Here is a 19,698-nt window from a genome sequence, read left to right as displayed (position 1 = left end):
CACTCCTCTCAACTCTGATAACATATGCCCTAGTTATTACATTCCCTGCTGAGACAGTCTGTGGGTATCTATTGTTTCACCTTTTAAAATCTAGAGATGGAGCTTCTGGAGTTATCTTCTCCATAAACATTTTCAGGAAATAAAAAGAATTAGGAATAAGAGATGGGAGGAGATAGTGAAGGACAGGGAAGCCTGGAATGCTGCAGTGCAGGGGGAGCTGGACACAACTTAGGCTCTGAACAACAACAGAAATAAGAGAGCCCTCATCCATTGTTCCTGGTAACCCAGTACCCATTGCCCCGTTTCCCAGGATGGGAACCCAGACTTCAGGGAACAAAGCCTGTCCAGCTCCCAGGCCACGGGGCTCGGGCGGAACTGAGTGCAGCCACCTCCTGGGGCAAGTGCACTCCCTGGCCCCACCAGCAGGGGCGCCATATCCCCTGAGCACACAGCTCAGACCAGGTAGACAAGGAGCCCCCTGCCTGGGAAGAGCAGCTCTATTTTTGAGGTTGCTGATGGCCAGGGAGTCGGCCTAAAAAGGAGTCAATTTCAAGGTCAGCAAGCAAAGAAAATGGAATAGAGTTGTGCAACTTTGACAGCACGTCGGCAGGGATGGGATTCGGCCCCTTCCAGTTCCTCACGCCTAAAGCGCACATTTCCTTTCGTGCCTAACTCATTTGAAGCTGGATTTCTATCACTAGTCACCAAGTCTTGCCAGATACAAAGAAACCAGTGCTGTTTGGCATCGTTTCCCCAGGAAGCCAACAGCAGCGTGTCCTTACCCGTTCCTGACCAGCAGTGTCCCAGATGAGGAACTTGTGAAGTTCATTTCCACAAGGCACAGTTTTGGTCATAAAAGATGCCCTGAAAAAGAGAAGTGACATTGACACATTACTGATCACCCCTGCGACCTTCACGAAGACTCCTGTTTCCATCAGGTGATGGCGGGGCCTTGGCAGGACCCCACAGGCTCTCCTCTAGGGGCCATGGAGAGGAAAGGGGACCTGTCACCCCAAAGAAGAAATCCCGCCTCTTCTGTTAGTCCAACAGAGGACTTGGGCCGGGGGGAAGCACAAAGTGTATTCAGAACACTGTGTTTCAAAACACTTATCTTCAACGGTCCTAAGACATTAGATGCCTGCAATCAGGAAAAAAAAAAAAAAAAAAACTTAGATTTAAAAAATGTATGATCACCACAATTAAGAGTGAAAACAGCAGCTGTATGCGGGCACATGAGAGTGTGGGCCTTGCAGAGGTGTAAACAGTGGTGCATACTCCCTGCTCTATGACCCCAGCACTGGCAGCAACCATTAGAACACTGTGTCTCACCCTCATCCTGCTCGTGCAAGCGCAGGGATAAAGATGGGCAGATGAACAAATACTTGTTTTATCCATGAAAAAGGGGGGATTTGAAACTCTCAGCAGATAATGAAACACTTGATACTTTCTTTTTTGCATAGTTCCTCTTAAGCTTTTTCTCAGTGCTCAGAAAAGGTGTAAAAGTCTAACACAAGGAATGTTGAGTAGCCTTGGTGTTTTTTTTTTCCCTGTGTGATAAAGTTTCCCATTCATTAAACAACAGCAGGCCTCTGACTGTGGGAGAAGCAGGCACGAGGAGCCTCCTGACGTGGTGTGGTCAGTACATGCTTCACCTGTTCACCTGTGCAGAGTTCCTGCCCAAAAAATGTTTAGTGTGAATTTAATTGTGAGGATGCGATCCAGTAAATCTGGAATAGGCAACATTCTAACAGATGACGGGCCCAAATGCTTGGAGTAAGTCAATGTCCTGAAAAGTGAACAAAACCAAAGACGGGGGTGGGGGTGTTTTAGAATCTAGATCAAGAGAGAGGAAAGAGACAAACCCACCAAATTCACTGTATGGACCTTGACTGGACCCTGGATTAGTGGGAAAAGCACTCCGAAGATGTTTTGAGGACAACTGGCAAAATGAAAATTTAGACTATATGTCAGATATGATCACTGAACCAAATTCACTTTCTAGGGACAATAAAGGTGTCCTCCTCTTGCTCTTCTCAGGATGCACACTGGAGTCTGCAGGGGTAAAGCATCAGGATGTCTTCCCTCACTTTCACGGACCCCAAGGGCCCTCACAGTCTAGCGAGAGTCCAGCCCTGCCACCACTCAGTGCTCAGCCTGGTAAGATTTCCTCAATTTCTACTCTTCCCTGAGACTAAGGGCAGACCACAGAAGTTCCAGGGAGGAAGATATTCTTCCCTGCAGGTCCCATCACTGTCCCCACAATGTACTCAACACCAAGGTGAATAGTCAGAGAGCTCTAATTATTAACACACAATTGCACTAGATGGAAATTCTAAGGATTTTTCTAAGTGATATAACCTAATATGATCAAAATTGCATCTGCCACATGACATTTCATTTCTTTAAGTTCTTAAACTGTATGTCCCAGCTTACTCATCAGAGCAAATATACTCCAAAAATCAAAATCACTTGATGACTTTTCTCATTATAAAAGCAATATTAGTACTTCACTAAAAAAATGTGTTAAAAATGAATATAAAGGAGGAGCATAAAGTCAGTTGTAATTTCACTACCCAGCCATATTCGCTGCTAATAAGTTGGTACTGTCTTCCAAATGGTGTTGACACAACTTTTATCCCCCGAGTCGATGGTACATAGATTTCGTATCTCCTGCACTTGATGTATCGTGGACATCTTTCTATTTCTGTGACTATAGATCAGCATCATTACCTGGTGACTGCGTATTACACACTATGTCATGGTCCCCTTATTTTTCACTATTATGACAATGGTTAAATGAATATCCTTGAACCTGAATCTTTGTGTCCTTGTACAACTATTCTTTGGATTTCTCAGAAGCATATATTCTCCACATTGCTACTCTCACCAAATGGTAGCTTGTACCTACCTGTACACCCACTGAAACGTATGTGATGACTTTTTCCCCAAACGAGAGCCTTTCGAATCTGCTCCAGGATGACACACAGGAAACGGTATTTCCTTTCTGGGCTTTTGTCGTGGTTGTCCTAAGTCTGAACATCATTTTAGTATTTACTCTTCAGTTGTTTTCCTTTTGTGAATCTTTAGTTCATGACCTTGGCCTACTTTTTAGCGGGGATGGTCATCATGCTTCTTGTGTCCTTTTTTACTATTTTATACCAACTTTTTGTAACAGTGTTTTTAAAAAAATTTTTTTTCCAGTTAAATCTTTGCCCTTTAACTTGGCTTATGGAACATTTTCCAAAAATGCTTTTTAAAATTGTATGTAGACGGCTATATCAACATTTTGTCTTGATGCTTATTTTTGTTTTTACATTGATGTAAGTCAGATTTTCTCAGGTGGCTCACTGGTAAAGTAGAAAAGACTCTGGCTGCCAATGCAGGAGATGCAAGTTCAAGCCTGGGTCAGGAAGATCTCCTGGAGCAAAGAATTGGCAACCCACTCCAGTATTCTTGCCTGGGAAATCCCAAGGACAGAGGAGCCTGACAGGCTACAGTCCATGGGGTCACAGAAAATCAGACACGACCTAGCGACTAAACAACAAGTCACTTACCAACTAAACAAGTCACTTAGCAACTAAACAACAAAGCAGATTTTCATTCATTCTTCAATATATTATAGGCAATGGGATAAAAAATACAGCAACTCTGCTCACAAAAAGTTCTCAGGTTTAGAAAACTAAGTTCATGCCTTTAAAGTCTTAGACTTTTATGAGCTAGGGGAAAAAAATATACCCAGACTACGCTTTTCGTTTTACAGATATGACAGAGGTAAGCCTGAGACCTGAGATGACCTTGACCCTGGTCAAGAAAGAATCTGATGGCACAGTCAGGAGAGAAGACAGAGCCCCATGGCCACCCTGGAGGATGAGGGTCACAGTCCCTCAGTTTGCTCATCTGTGAAATAGGCCCCAAATCCACCCTGCGTGATCTATGGGCTGCTTCAGGGTCAAATGAGGAAACGACAGCTGTGAAGTCCCCGTCGGTACACAGTGAGCCGGCAAGGAACAGCTCTAGAGAAAGTAGCAATGCATATCATACCAGGTATATATATGTATTCACCTATATGTGGGGCTTCCTGGTGGCTCAACTGGTAAAGAATCTGCCTGCTAATGCAGGAGATGCTAGAGATGCGGGTTTGATCCCTGAGTCAGGAAGATCCCCTGGAGGAGGGCATGGCAACACACTCCAGGCTTCTTGCCTGGAGAATCCCATGGACAGAGGAGCCTGGCGGGCTACAGTCCATGAGGTCGCAAAGAGTTGGACGTGGCTAAGAATGTGCACACACACACATACCTATATGTGCAGACACCTCTCTCTGTTCCTGACTTCCTGCCACTAGGAGAAAGACAATTACTGTTTGAAATGAAGACTGACAACCGTTGCTCTTTTTTTTTTTTTCAGCCTCCTTGCTAGCTTTCAAGTTCAGACTCTCAGGCGTCTTCGCTTCCCGAGCGATGGGGGTGAGCAATGCTGGACTGGCTTCATTACCTGCGGGAAGCAGAATCCGGCAGAGAAGAAACACGATGTCCTTGTAAAGGTCAAACTAGAAAGAGAGGTGCACACGTCTGTTCATGATGCCGACAGTCTGCTTGAATAGCAGTCAGGGTTTCTCATGAGTCACCGGGTGGCAAGGATGAACTTTCGGTGCAGAAACGATGCCCTTTCACAGCCTGAGGTCCTTCTCAAGGCAGTGATCACCATGGGAGGCAGGTGGACTCCCAGTGGACTCGATGGCTGCGAGTCAGAAGCTTGCCGTGTGCCCTGCCGTGAATCTTCTCCACTCAAGGCTGATGGAGGCCGTTGCCCTGTCCTCATCCATCCTACCCAGTTCCCCAAATTGATACACCCGTTGTTTCCCTGCTGAGGAAAACCAAACCTTGCTCTCTGCAGAGAGCATGCTGACTTCATGGAGAAAAAGACACTGGGCTAAGTACTAAGATGGTGAAAAATTAAACACCTGCAAAGCAGCACGGCAGAAGCACATCTGGTGAAGGCATCCTAGCAAAGAGAAAGCGAAGAGAAAGCGAACAGGAAGTGCTCTCGCGTCCCAAGGCTGAGGTCTGGGCAGGGCAGGGGGTAGGAGGGCAATCCTCCCCTCCTCTCCCAAGCATCAGAACAGAGATGCCGACCCTGGATTCAGCCAGGAAAGGAAAATCAATCTGCCCACGATCTGTGCAGACGGCTCTGCTGTGAGTGGACGCGTTCCCAGGTTTCCTGGCAGGCAGGTTCAAGCAGGACCTTCAGGGATTCGTCCCAGATCTCGACTTCCATCTGGAAATAAAGTCGGCATGATCTGCAGAATAACGCACTCGGAGATCAAGGAAACAACCCGAGGTGGCAGTGAGGGTGGCTGGTGCAAGGTGGAGGGGACTGCAGGGACAGGAAGACCAGACACATCGCCCAAGGCCCTGAGTTGTGCCTAAGTCTTCACAGTTGGGAATGAGTCTCCCTGGCTGGGATGAACACCCCTGAAGGCTCAGACACTGTGACCTCTCTGGGTACTTAGGAAGAAAGGTGAATCAGAAGAACAGATGAGAACTTACCCAATGGTTGGGCTGATGTTGTGGTCAAAGTGATCCTGGACGAATCGACACACGATGCTGGACTTCCCCACGCCAGTGTCCTGGAAGAGGACGAGAACAGAGCCATGAAGACCATGGGGGCGGATTCTGACCCAGTATAAACAGAACCCAGCACAGGGGAGCTTACTTCCAGCTGGGGGGAAGTGGGATATTTTCTTCTATTTCATACCAGAAATTTTGACAATGAAGTCGTATTGCCTTCATAAAAGAAGTATGCTAAAAGTAAGTTTCAGAAGCATGTGCCATCTATATACAATAATTAACCTAGAACAGGCATGTTCCAATACATTTACTTCCAGAAATTTGAAAATTTGGGGAGGGATCTAAGAAGTACAGCAACAACATCACTTTGTTTTGGTAGAAACTGATTTTATTCAAACCTTTAGCACTCTAAGAAGGCATAACCTATTTTTCTAGGTATCATCCTGTAAGAACGATAAATTCTAATTATTGCATGTTTATCATTTTCTCTCTAGAATCTGATGGCTGCATAAGAACCTCCAGTTTTGCTCAATTGTACAGCTCTTTCTCTGTTAAATAATTCTATAAAGCTGTTAGGAAGGCGGTCCACTCACACACTGGAAAGACACATGCATTTTTCTCTGTGTGTGCATGCTAAGTTGCTCAGTTGCTCGTCTTTGCGACCTGACTGTAGCCGGCCAGGCTCATCTGTCCACGGATTCTCCAGGCAAGAATACTGGAGTGGTTGCTATTTCCTCCTCCAAGGGATCGTCCAGACTCAGGAAGCGAACCCGCGTCTCTTAGTCTCCTGCATTGGCAGGCGGGTTCTTCACCACTGGTGCCACCTGGGAAGTCCCAAATGCATTTTTCTCCAGTCCTTTCCAAATCCCTTGTCAAATGGTTTAAGGAATTTAAAAAAAAAATTCACAAAGTCATAGAGATGGGAGAAGAGACAACCATCAGACAAGTGAGGACAGAGAGGAACAGCTGGGGGAGGGAACGTGGGGTCACTGTGAAAGAGGGAGCCGGAGCCTAAGGGCCTGCAGCGGGGAGAGCAAGTCAGTCCCGTCCACGTTCCCTGCAGGTACCAAGAGCTGGAGGCAGTGCTGGAATCAGAATATCGGAATCAGAGGCAAGACTGCAGAGAATCTCACCTAGGCGCCCCAGCCACGGGATCAGGGGAGGGATGTTCCAGGAGGATGCTGGAGGCTGACTCCAGAAAACCTATGTCACACACAGGCTGGCCCACGACCCTGCACACAGCTCGGGTTGGGGCGGGGGGAGCTATGCACCCCACCCTGCCCCACCCTGTGCGAGCCCAGATGGAAGGGGTCAGAGGCTTTGTGTCTTTGTGTCTCCCCGCTTGCAGACCCAGCTATGAGTCCCCCAACTAGAGGCCACGTGTGCCCCCACCCACCAGCCCCTGTGCAAACAGAGCTTTGGGGAGGCATTTTATTTTTTTAAACATTCTCCTTTTATTTTTTTTTTTTCTTTTGGCCAAGCCACGCAGCATGCCGGGGTTTTAGTTCCCTGACCAGGGATCAAACCCGTGCCCCCTGCACTGGAAGCGTGAACCCCTAACCACTGGACCAGCAGGGAAGTCCCTGGGATGCATTTTAATCTTTAAAAAAGAAATACTCATCTAAGAAATACAAGAGATTTATACCCACAGAAAAGTAGAGGATGCATTTTTAGAAGATCATTCAGAAAGTAAGACGGACCCTCAGAAACTAAAAACATGATGACAAAAATGGAAATTTCAAAGGAAGAGTTGGCAAGGTGAAGTCCAGAGATTACCCAGAAAGCAGGATAAGGAGAACAAAGCTCCTGCCCCTGCTGCCCTTTGAGAGTGGCCGCACGGCGAGGAGATCCAGGGCGCGTATCTGCTCTGGGAGGACTGCGGAGACTCGAGACAGAGAAGCGAGAGGGGAAAGAGACACACCTAGCCCAAGAAGGAAAAGACAGTGATGAGCTTCTCTTCAAAGCTTCACGTTAAAAGCCCGCAGATCAAGGAGAAAATGCTGAAACTCAGAGAAAGGTGTTTTTCTCCAGACACTGAAACATGAAATCAGATTTGAAACACCATCAGCATCTGAATCATGGGAGTGCCCTCTCACTGCCGCATTCAGGGGACAATCCTAGCAAACCCGGGGCGGGAGGGCCTTGGGCTTGGGATCCTCATCAGAAGGTCACTGTCCAGAAGGTGTCACCTCCCAGAGCACGTGGCCTGCACTGGCTCTGAGCCCCCAGGAAAAGCCGCACCAGACGCTGCATCTTTGCAGCCCTGGGTCGATGTGCAGAGTTCAAAGAGGTGACGACAGAAAGGAAACACCAGCTCCTCAGACTCCAGATCGATGCGACTGCTATTTCCAGCTGCATCCCCAGGAACGACTCCAGCTAACGCTTCTCAGTGCCCCAGACCACAGCCCCGTCCTTCCCATCTCAGCTGAGCTTAAAGTCCCTGTGAAAGAGCAGACCCCTACCACCCTGCAGTCCTCACAGCCCCAGCGACTCTGGACAGGAAGAACTGGGCTGCACCAAGGCCTCCCCCGTACCCAGCTGGGACAATGGCCCCTTGATAGCCTCCCCCCCAGCAGCAGAGCCCTTGTCCTCTAAGGGAGCAGCTGGCATCCAGGGCTCTGGTCCGAGGGGGCATTCTCATGGGCAGGACTCTGCTCCAGGGGGCACGTTTCGGAGTCCATTTACTTGCTCTGCCCAAGGGTTTCAGCTGCCAAGAGCTGACTCATTAGAAAAGACCCTGATGCTGGGAAAGATTGAAGGCAGGAGGAGAAGGGGACATCACCAACTCAACGGACATGAGTTCGAGCAAACTCCGGGAGATGGTGAAGGACAGGGAAGCCTGGAGTGCTGCAGTCCATTGAATCCCAAAGAGTTGGACACAACTGAGTGACTGAACGACGACAAAATCATCTTGTGGGGTCAGAGGCTTTGTGACAACTTGGGGATGGCCTGCTCCCAGGCCTGCCATCCCCCCGCCGGCCACCAGGGGAAGGCCCTGCCCACGGATGGCAGACGATGGCAGAGCAGGATGCAGGGCAGTCGTCATGAATCACTGAGCTGGGTGACTTCCTTTTCCTGCAGGACCTCCTTCAGACAGTCACACACACACATACACACAGAGGCAGGAGGAAAACGCCCCGGATCATGCCTGTCCCACAGGAAATTGCAAAACTCTGAAGCAGCAACTCCTGGGTGGATAAAGGCATCAGAGGAACAAGAGGAGGGCCGGGAGGCACAGGCTGCTCACCCCTTCTCCTCGGCCCCGTGACTTCCGGGGGACTCGACGCCCTTGGAAGGAAGCTGGCTTCACTTCCTGAAATGACAGGACGTTGTTACAGCCCATCCAGCCCCGAGTCTGCAGGAAAGGAGGCTGCGTGGCTTCCCCGAGGTCACACAGCAGGCTGGAGGGTCAGAGCACAGTTTTCCGAGTCCCATGAAAACCCTACAGGCTCTCACCAGGTAAATCAACTCCCTGACAGATGTAAATGTCTTCTTAAAAGAACTCCACTTCTTGGACCCATGAGGAGGGCCTTTACTACTGCTTTCCAGGTTCACCACCCATAAGAGAGTCATTCGTCCTAAAGATACATCTGCTAGGTCTTGCCCGAATGGGAGGGGGACGTACTGTCAGCTACCAAGGAGGCATCAGCATAAAACCAATTCTTTTCTTTTTTTAGTTGAACGTAGTTGATTTAAAATGCCGTTCATCACTAGTCTCAGGTGTACAGCACAGTCACTCAGTCACACGCACACGGACATCTGTACCCATATCTGTTCTTGGTCAGAGTCTTTTCCCTAATAGGTTGTGCTGCGTTGTGTGCTAATCTGCTTAGTTGTGTCTGGCTCTGTGAGACCCCATGCACTGTAGCCAGCCAGGCTCCTCTGTCCGTGGGATTCTCCAGGCAAGAATACTGGAGTGGGTTGCCATGCCCTCCTCCAGGGGATCTTCCCAACCCGGGGATCGAATCAGGGTCTCCTACTTTTCCTGCATTGGCAGGCAGGTTCTTTATAACTAGCGCCACCTGGGAAGCCCCTGGGTCACTTACACATCAGACCTAAACTTTCAAAGAAATCAGACAGGGTATCAGAGCCAGGGGGACCAAAACTGCACAGGCCACCCCAAGAAGTCAACAGGACGGCTGATGGCTGGGCTCCAAACTTTTAAAACTCAGGCATGCATCTTTCTGCTGACATAATGCTCTAAATAAATCATGATTCTTTCCCAAGCTTGGGCCTGCACTATAGCTCTCTACAATGAAGACCCTAACATCCATTTATAGTATTATTTCCATAGGAAACTTTATTCTACTTTCAAACTTGGGATTTCAGCCAGTACCAACCAGACTCTCAGGCCTACTGTCCAAGCAGAACACCCCAGGAGTGAAAAGATCTTTGGGGAACATTTGATGTTCAGTTGCTAAGTCATGTCCGACTCTTTGCGATCCCATGGACTGCAGCACGCCAGGCTTCCCTGTCCTTCACCATCTCCCAGAGTTTGCTCAAATTCATGTCCATTGAGCTGGTGGTGTTATTCAACCATCTCACCCTCTGTTGCCCACCCTGGGGGACTCCTGCATTTGGACTCCAGGCATATTGCCAATAATCCCAACCCTTCTTCGGAGCAGAAGTGGACTAAACATTCACAGCGATGATGACGAAAGCTGAGCTCATGAAAGCTCCCCGCACCCAGCCAGGCATTTTCTAGGGAGAAATGTCCACTATCATCTCCTGAAGCTTTGTTTCTGCTGTCATCTCTCTTCTCTCCTGTGGCTCCAGCTGTGCTTGTACTGTACCTTTTTACCGTACCATGTACGTCTTTATCTTCTTTTCTTTATTTTCCATCTTTTATTTGTCTGAGTTCCGGTTTGGGATTATTCTGACCTATCTTCTAGTTCTTTTTAAAGATGTATTGAACATGATGATAAACCCATTTATTGAATTTCTGATACCAGTTATTGCATTTTTTCACCATAATATTTTCACAGTACAGTTTTCGATGGCATGCCAAAGTCTGAAATCATGACTTTTATTTCCTTGAACATAATAAACATGCATATATTTTTTTTAATATTTATTTTATTTATGTATTTGGTTGTGCTGGGACTCAGTTGCAGCAAACTGGATTTTCGTGGCATCATCCAGGATATTGTAGTTTAAAGTACGTTATCTAGATTCTAGTTCGGTTTCTATTGTTTGTGGAAAAGTTTTCAGTTGAATTGCCCTGTCTCCTCCTATCACTGGTCAAGTTTGAGTCCTGGAAGCATCACCCAAGGACAGGGAATTAGAGTAGCCTGTCCAGGGATATTTGTCTCCAAGCACAAGACACCCCCCAGGTGTTGAAACACCATCTCTGACTCTGGGATGGTGTTTAAAAAGAACAGGTGGCCTCGATTCTGGGATGTCATCCACCCCCCAAAAAACTGTTCCTAGTAAGAAAATATTTATGCTGTTTTTAAATGCCATCCCATCCTACTGCCGTTACATTTACCTGCCTCTCGTTCCAGCACTGGCGGATCTAGTGGATTAAAGAGTCTAGCATTCCATCAATCATCGAGTGCTCTGGCCCCAGAGCAGGTGGTGGCCTCTCCATCCTGCAGGTGGCAAAGGCATGTTCTAGGAGTTCTAGGGAAACTGAAGTCAAGTATTCGGCATGGGAAAAGGTGATCACCAGGGGCTCCATCTCTCTACCAGCCCGGCCTCCCTCTGCCTCACTCCTCCGACAAGTTAAAGAAGGAAAAGAACAAGGAAGATGCTTCTTAAAAGGGGAAGAACGGCGAGTCCCATCACCCTCCACTTCCAACATAGCAGCCCCCCTGCTTCTCGGCTTTTTCAGAGAGCCCTTTGCCCCGATGCAGACACTGTACAGCCAAGCAGACATTTCCGTGTGTCTGTGTCTTACAAAGTGTGACCTTAACTGTTTAAAAATTTTTCTAATCCTGTGTTTTACTTAATCTCACTTCCTGCCGGAGGAACCACCGCCTCTTCTGTCACCTTTCTTTCTGCTCAAGCAGCGCATGTGTGGGGTGGCGACTGGGCAAGCCAGGTTCTCCGGACAAGCCAGGTTCTCCAGACAAATGGCAGAGACACGAGCCCCCTGTTCCCAGCAGGGAACCCACTGGCCTGCACAGGCTCCCTGTACCGACGCGGGATTTTATTGTTCTATAATGTTCTTACGAAACACCCAATATTCATTCCTCCCAAGTTCCAGGTCTAGCAAATAAGGACACAGAATGATCATAACTGCAGCTTTTAATGTGGGTCCCAGTGACTCCTGACACCTGGTATTTGGTCCCCTGTGTGTAGGCTAGGGAGTTTCCCAGGTAGCACAGCAGTAAAGACCCTACCTGCCATTACAGGAGTCGTAAGAGACTCCTGTTTGATCCCCGGGTCAGGAAGATTCCCTGGAGGAGGGCATGGCAACCCACTTCAGTATTCTTGCCTGGAGAATCCCATGGACAGAGGAGCCTGGTGGGTTACAGTCCATGAGGTTGCAAAGAGTCAGACACAACTGAACCGACTTAGCACAGACATGTGGTCTAGACCTAACAACTTGCTCTTAAAAAGTAGAAAAACGGTGAAAGTGACAGATGTCAGCCCCCATGTTAGGTTTTAGAACATTGAGACTTGGTCCCCCTTTCTCACCAGGTTGCCCGGCACCAGCCTGGGGCTCCTAGAAACAGAAGCATTGGAGCCACAGCTCTCGGTGACCATCCAAGGTGCTCTGCTGTCCTTAGGATCAGCTGGTACCGCCACACCATGAATTTGTCCTTCAAGTGGGAAGCGCAGCCGTGGACCTCAAGGGCTCTCGGACTTGGGTAAGGAGGCATGGCCCTCCTCCCCTCCAGCCCCTGGAGCCTGGGCTTTGTCCCGAGGGCAGTGGAACCAAGAAGACCCAGCACGGGGGTGGGGGAGGGGGGGTGCACTTTAAGAGGACTGGAAGGAAACCAAACCAGGAAACAGGGGTTTAGGAGACTGCACACATCTGCATTTTTACTGATCATCTACTATATGCCAGGTGTTTTTCACAGATGATGGTGGCCAGTCTGTCATGTCAGAGCTGAGACTCTACAAAGAGCCTCAGCAGGCGCTCATACTCAGCGCTGCAGGGCAGGCAGATGGAATCCTTCCTATATCTCGACCCTGACAAGCCTGACAGCTGCTGTCCTCAGACCACTCGCTGGCCTGAGTTAACACTCAACACTTTGCAGACCCCAAGCCAAGCTCCTACGTGATGCAGAAAGTTAGCTGCTGTGATCCTTAGTCACGACACTAGACTGCAGCACAGACACGTGCTCCCTCGTTGGCCAGAAGCTAACAGTCCACATACCTGTGAGGTACCGATGAGCCGAGACGCCAGCCTCTGCTCACAACTCGCCTACCTTCCTGACTGCCACTGTTCCCCATTAACAGTGATAGTCTTTGACCCATGATAGGTGAGGAATCATCCTATACGTCTGAGGGTCAACTGGACTCCGCCCAGACTTGATGGCCATGCCAGATTCAGGAGGGGAGGTCACAGAAGGGAGGAGATGTATTTGCAGGGGCTAGGCATCAGAAGGTGGGGTCTGAGCCTGCAGAGTGCCGTTCCCATAACCATCACGCCAGCTTGACTTTCTCACGGCTCTGTCCCTCGGTCATCCAGCACGTCTGTGAGCGTTTCAGAGACTTTACAAAACACACAGGAAAGGCAGCAGTGAATTTCCAACTGGGAGGGAGATTATTTAATACTGCCCCCTCACTTTCCATCTGTGTTCTTTGGGAATAAATGCTAAACCAGCACACTCAGTTTAAGAAATCTGACCAGGAAATACAAGGCTGCCTGCATCACAGCTACCAGGAGAATCCCCACCTCTTCACGCTGATAGAAAGGGATCAACGTATTTGAACTTTATGTACCAATAATGTGAAGTCGTCCTTGTGGATAAATCAAGATTTGTGGCCATACAACTCTTTAAGAAGTTTATTTTAGGGTCAAGAAAGAAAATACGTAGTTTATGCTTCCCAAGATAGGAACTGTGTCCCTTGTACGAATCACTGAATATTTCCAGAAGAGAATATTCCCAGAGACGCTGGGGGTCAACACCTTCCGTGCACTGTGAACACCCTATAAAGGATGAGTCTCAGGCTGCTCTGACTGCACATCCCTGAATTCAGTAAACAAAGTGTGGATCCTCTGACAGGTGTGTATCTATTTACAAACTGCACACATGCACAACTGTATTAAGATATTAGCCTGTAGGACATAACCAGGAGTAGAAATTTTTAAAAGAATGATCTACTAGGATCTTCTCAATACTATGTCACCAGATACAGAAATCCCTGGATGCCAAGGCTGGCGTAAGCAGCAACTGCCCCAGCTCCCAGATTTCACGTCTTTGTTCAACCAAATAGCCTCGTCGGTGTCACAGACAGATTTACAATCAGTACAGTCCAGCACTGGGGGGAAGGACTCGATCTCAGTGTGCACTCCCACCTCCTTGACATACAGAGACTGGGAAACACAGGGACGAAGCCCCCAGAGGCTAGAACCACACCGTGTGGATGGGAGGCTGGAGGCAGCCACCTTTCAACTCTGTGGGCTGGGAAGCTGTGCGGAGAGAAGTTAAGCCAAGTGGCCCAAAGACGGTTCTGATACCTTCCGGAGGCCCAGCGACATTCCTGCTCTGGGTTCTGTGGGACACTCAGTATCGTTCTTCTTTTTTAACTGGGTCTCAGGGCACGTGGAACACCCCCGACGGCCACAGGAACCAGCAGGAGGCTACGGGTGAAAAAGTTCCTCCCTGACAATGCAGGAGACCCAAGAAACTCAGGTTCAATCCTTTCTTGGGAAGATCTCCTGGAGAAGGGAATGGCAATCCACTCCAGTATTCTTGCCTGGGAAATCCCATGGACAGAGGAGTCTGGCGGGCTATAGTCCATGGGGTCACAGAATCAGATGTGACTGAAGTGACTTAGCACAGGGCACACTGGAACGTCCCCTGCCGGCCACGGGAAGCACAGCCAAAGGCTGCCCTTCCAAAGCTGGACCCCCAGGAGGAAGCATCTGTAAGGATTTTACTGCTGACGCCGGTCACTTCCCACCACCTCCAGGCCCACTCCTCCCGCCCCTGGACTAGGCCATCACATCATCACACTTACTGTTTTTGGCAGGCAGTGACAACCAAATCATAACGTCATGTGCTGCTCTCTCATCAAACAGGAGGCTAGAAAATGTCACCTGATGTCTGGGCCTGGCCAGCAGTAAAGTCTGGCTGCCTCCAGTCGGAGCACCCCCTTGGCCACTCACGAACCTCGGGCGTATTTCATCTGCATCTCAGGTCACAGTCATGGCTTAAAGGCATTGCTACACGTGCACTCAGAATCCAAGTGACAGGACAAGAATGTCCATTTCTATATTCTCGCTTTACAAAAACACAACTGATTGACTTTATTAAAAAATAAAGCAAGAAAGAAAAAGCAATAATCTGGGAAAGACGATGACTTGTTCCAGGGGTGAGCTCACCATTCAGGTTTCAACCTGGACCCTTCTGTCCACTCAGGCTCTGCTTCTGGGGACCCATCCACACTGCCCCCGCCTCCCCCACCGGACTCTCTCTCAAGCAGGCAGGAAGATTGCAGTTTGATTGAGGCAACCAGGCCAGAAGTTGCTAGATAATAATTTGGTCAGATGAACCAAAGGAAGTGTGTTTCTTCACTCGGTGGTTTGGACAGCTTGAGGGGTCAGGATGGGACTAAAGACCTTCTCTGACATGAGAGCACAAACTTCTGTTCCACCGTGACCTAACCACATGACCCAAGCAGCTCAGTTCAAACTTTGCTTTCCTACCCACGAATCTGGTGCCTTACCCAATCTAGCACAAAAGAGACTTGCCCAAGGTCTGACGTGTATAGACACACATGGGTAAATCTGTGACACGATCCTGTTTGTGTGCCTGCCTCTATCCCAGGAAAGGATTAGAATATTTAACTGAGCTTCCCAAGTGCCGTCGCACATCAAGCCTATGTTTTCACAAGACAGAATCCTTCTCTGCTAAATGGATCTAAACGGCAAACTGTATCTGGCGACCAGGAACATGGAGTCAGCCAGGACAAGTAGACAGCGGCAGCATTCTGCCGTTCTGCTGACTGAAGGAAAACATTTTGGAACTTGAGTTTTCTATGACGTTTGATCTGGACTCTAGATCCAAACCAGCTCGATGTTCATGCTTCCTCAAAACAGTAGCCACAGGGCTGGCCAGCATCACTGCACTGTCCGTTTCCCTGCATGCTCAGTTGCTCAGTCATGGCCAACTCTTTGTGACCCCATGGACTGTAGCTCGCCAGGCTCCTCTGTCCATGGGATTCTCCAGGCAAGAATACTGGAGTGAGTTTCCATGCCCTCCTCCAGGGGATGTTCCCGACCCAGGGATCAAACCACATCTCCTGAGTCTTCTGCACTGGCAGGCAGATTCATGACCACGGCGCCACCTGGGAAGTCCCAGGTGCCTATTAGCTTCTCTAAAAAAGGTGAAACACCAGTGCCCAGTGTACATCTATTCGCTGCAACATCCCACATCTGATAATGCCATGAAGTCACCAAGTACCAGCATCCTACCCCCTGACCCCATGGGCTGGGTTACCAGCTACTGTTCAATCTGGAGCTCAGCATGGGAGACAATGACCCAGTGCCAAGAAAAGGAAGAAATAAACAGCAAGGGCCCTAGCACCTGGAGTGGGGGCTTCCTCAGCCCTGCTGTATACCCTGGAGTCCACTCACTAAATGGCAGGGCAGACAGGGACACCCAGAAAATCTCAGAGTGGTTCTTAACCAGACGGCATCCCAGGGGGACACCCAGGACTTGCCTCCCCTACAGGAGAGGAGTCTCTGATATTTCTTCCTGTGTGCAAAAGAAATTGTGCATGCTCTCTTTTCTGGGCTAAAAGATCCAAATCTGATAGCTATTCGGGAATAACTTTGTAAACCTTAATCATAATTTTCTAAGTTGTTCCCTGTCTCTTTTAACTGGAGGAAAACATGAAGAGAACTCCAAGGAAACAGACCCCAAGAGATCACAACCCAGAATGTGAGACATGTGGAGCGTACATCCTAGGAGATGCTAGGTGACAAAGGAAGAATGGAAAATAACAGTCAGGAGGTGGCCTGCAGAGAAACCGGAACTCATGATAGCCCCCAGCCCACCCACAAATTAACTGTGCAGGGGAGCAGAATTTGGGGGTGGTCAGAGTATGTGTTTGGGGTCTGACACACGAGAGTTAATTTTCTTACTAGTTCTCTGTGCTTCTGTTCCTTCCTCTGAAACAGGAGCAGTAGCAGGGCCCGCCAAGTAGGACTGTGGTAAAGATTAAACAAGATAATACATCCACAGCACTGAGAACAGTGCTGGCTAACTGTCATCGTGGTGATTATGCAGCCATTCAAAAGAATGAAGTCTACCTGCAGGAGCTGCTATGTATGAAAAGCGTTCAAAGATCTATAGATTGAAAAAATCCATTTACAGATCTGTAACGACTTCTTTATTTAAAAAAAATATCTGGGTGTGTGAGCACAAGCCTGAAACACATCCTTAAAAAAAAAAAAATCACACAGATACATTAACAGTAGCCATCCAAGACTGGAAGCAAATTCCAAGAGATAGAGAAGGACAGGGAAGCCTGGTGTGCTGTAGTCCATGAGGTCGCAGAGAGTCAGACAAGACTGAGCGACTGAACAACAAAGATTGGGAAGGCTGTACCTTTTTGTAGCCTTTGAACTTTGTAATTCTACACAAAGGATTCCTTGGATCTATTTTTAAGTAGGAACAGATGTGATCTTAAGTAGAGGAATCAGCATGCACATTCTGATTCCTTCTTTAAGCTTCTCTGTATAAACGTAACTTTTTCCACTAACATGTTCTCCCCACAGTCCTTTGTATTATCCAAATTTTAAACGGCCATCACCCAAGTTACAGATTCTGGCCTCTATGAGATGTGCTTCATTGTGATTGCGCTAATCAGAGTTAGCAAAACAAAGGTGGAATTATAGGAACCTTACTGGAAGCCAGCTTCATCGCTGACGTCCTATGTGTCATGTGTCTCTGATGGCAAAATGTTACCATTGGGACCTAAACCCTCTGCCTCCTAACAACTCACGTTTAAACCATATCACATGTGGAAGTAGTCTACACTTGTAGTTTTTGTTGCGGTGCAGTTTTCATAACACAAAATGAATCATTTTAAAGTGAACAATTCAGGGGCTTCCCTGGTGGCTCAGTGGTAAAGAATCCACCTGCCAACATGGGAGACATGGGTTCCATTCTTGATTTGGGAAGATCCCACAAACAGTGGAGCAACTAAGCCCTGCACCACAACTACTGAGCCTGTGGTCTAGAGCCCAGAAGCTACAACTACTGAATCCCACGCCTAAAGTCCGTGCTCCTCAACACCCCCTCGCACAGCCCAGGGAAGCCAGCAAAGCACTAGGGGAGCTGCTTTGGGAGCCCACACATGGGACCCCAGCTAGGGAGGGGCAGTGATGGGAAAGAACATGGCTTCCCAAACAGCGGGTCCTCCCACTAAAGCCTCATCAATTCCAACCTCAGGACTTTAGTCCCCGTGATCCATCACTTAGTGATGTCCCGCCCAATCTGAGCTACCATGTCCCAGGGTGCCACTGGCCATCTCACATTTCCAGCACAAGATTCCCCAGCAGGAATCACACCTGCCCAAAAGCAGCACCTGCCAGGGGTCTGCCCGGGACCAGCAGTTCACCTGACAGGGTCTGGGCTCGAGAGCCAGGGACCCAGGCTACAGGCCAGGTGGAGAATATCCACTCTGCCTTGGGAACGGTAGCTCACGGAGCATGCCTCATGCCCCAGACACCTGCTCTATTGTCCCTTCTTTCTAGCCCTGGTGCGATGGGGCCAGAAGATGTGTCTGGATGGTATGAGTTGCCTCTGGGTGAATGTTAGCTCATCACAGAATTTTAAAATTTGCATTTGGAGAAGTAAAAACACTTACAGTAATGTGGTGTAATCCTGGTGCAATAAGGCAAACTAAGGTAACTTTTGAGCAAATCGACTTGTTTTTCCAGAAGCATCGGGGAAGTAGATGACCTTTACCAGTCCTCCTGGAGGGGAAGAAACTTCCTTCTATTGAGAAGTTATCACATGACAGGCAGGGGCCCCCATGGTCTCATGGTACCTGTGCTGCGTAACTTTTACTCGCTGGGACAGACACTGTTACCAACATTATACAAGCGAGGGATCTAAGTCTAGGAGGCTCCACAAACCAGCTTAACGCTTGGTTCCCTCTCCTTAGAATCCAGAGTCTGAGAAATGGCTCATGTCAAAGATCCGGTCAAGTAATAAACCCGCTGTCTTCAAATTTCATATGCCGGCAGTGACCTTGTTAGGACATGGAAAGGGCATATGGGAGAGGATCATTGCTGCTGTTCATCCATTAGAAAGAGAGCCCTGAGATTTAGCAGGTCACCCCTGCTGTCGAGGTGGTCAGGAGACTAGGTTCCAGCAAATGGGATAGAAGCAGAGGCAATAAATTGACCCCCAAATCCATCAAAGAAGTCCTGAATCAGCTACCAGAGCTGACCAAGAAGAAAGAGATGATTTCTCTCCTAAGTCCCTGGACTTACTTTGGGATCTCAGCCTGTATCCTCATCAACACAGTGCATCTAGAAAATCTAAAAACCCACACATCCCTCTAAACAAGCTGAGAATTATCCTTAGAGCTTGTTGGACCTCATCATCTGCTTATTCCTCATTCATTTATAAGGTAGATTCATTCTGGCCCTGTGTCTGAAATCTTACAATTTCCAAATCTAAATTGATAAGCTTTACTTATATATCTATATACAAGGATGACAGTACACCACTTCTTTAAACCCATATTTTTTTCTAGACTACGCCCTTCTTTGGAAAATGCCACTTGCCCACATTTAGCTATTGGGCAGATGCTCTGTCTCCCCAGACTCAGTTTCCCACCACCCGGGGCTGGCAGGAAATCATCTGACCTGGGTTGCGCTCTCTGCCCCACAGGGCAGCTCTGGCCCTTCTTCAGCATAAAGCCCAGCAGGGGTGCCATGGCACCGAGCATCCTTTACACGCTGGCTACCTGCCAAGACCAAGTTGTTGGCAAT

At 48.4% G+C, this 19,698-nt stretch overlaps 1 protein-coding gene across 1 annotated transcript in view; it reads right to left on the bottom strand.

Moving 5' to 3' along the window:
• Positions 1–19,698, bottom strand: part of RAB31 (RAB31, member RAS oncogene family) — an 81,110-nt gene that overhangs the window by 45,159 nt on the left and 16,253 nt on the right. The window contains exons 2-3 of the mRNA XM_068993572.1: positions 5,547–5,626; positions 783–864 (exon numbers count right to left, since the gene is read on the bottom strand). Of these exons, the coding sequence (XP_068849673.1) occupies positions 783–864; positions 5,547–5,626 (162 nt within the window). The remainder of the gene's footprint in view (positions 1–782; positions 865–5,546; positions 5,627–19,698) is intronic.

Source organism: Capricornis sumatraensis, chromosome 21 (assembly GCF_032405125.1).
Source record: "Capricornis sumatraensis isolate serow.1 chromosome 21, serow.2, whole genome shotgun sequence".
Lineage (NCBI taxonomy): Eukaryota > Metazoa > Chordata > Mammalia > Artiodactyla > Bovidae > Capricornis > Capricornis sumatraensis.
The sequence above is the reverse complement of the archived record's forward strand: the minus strand, read 5'-3'. Positions and strand labels throughout refer to the sequence as shown.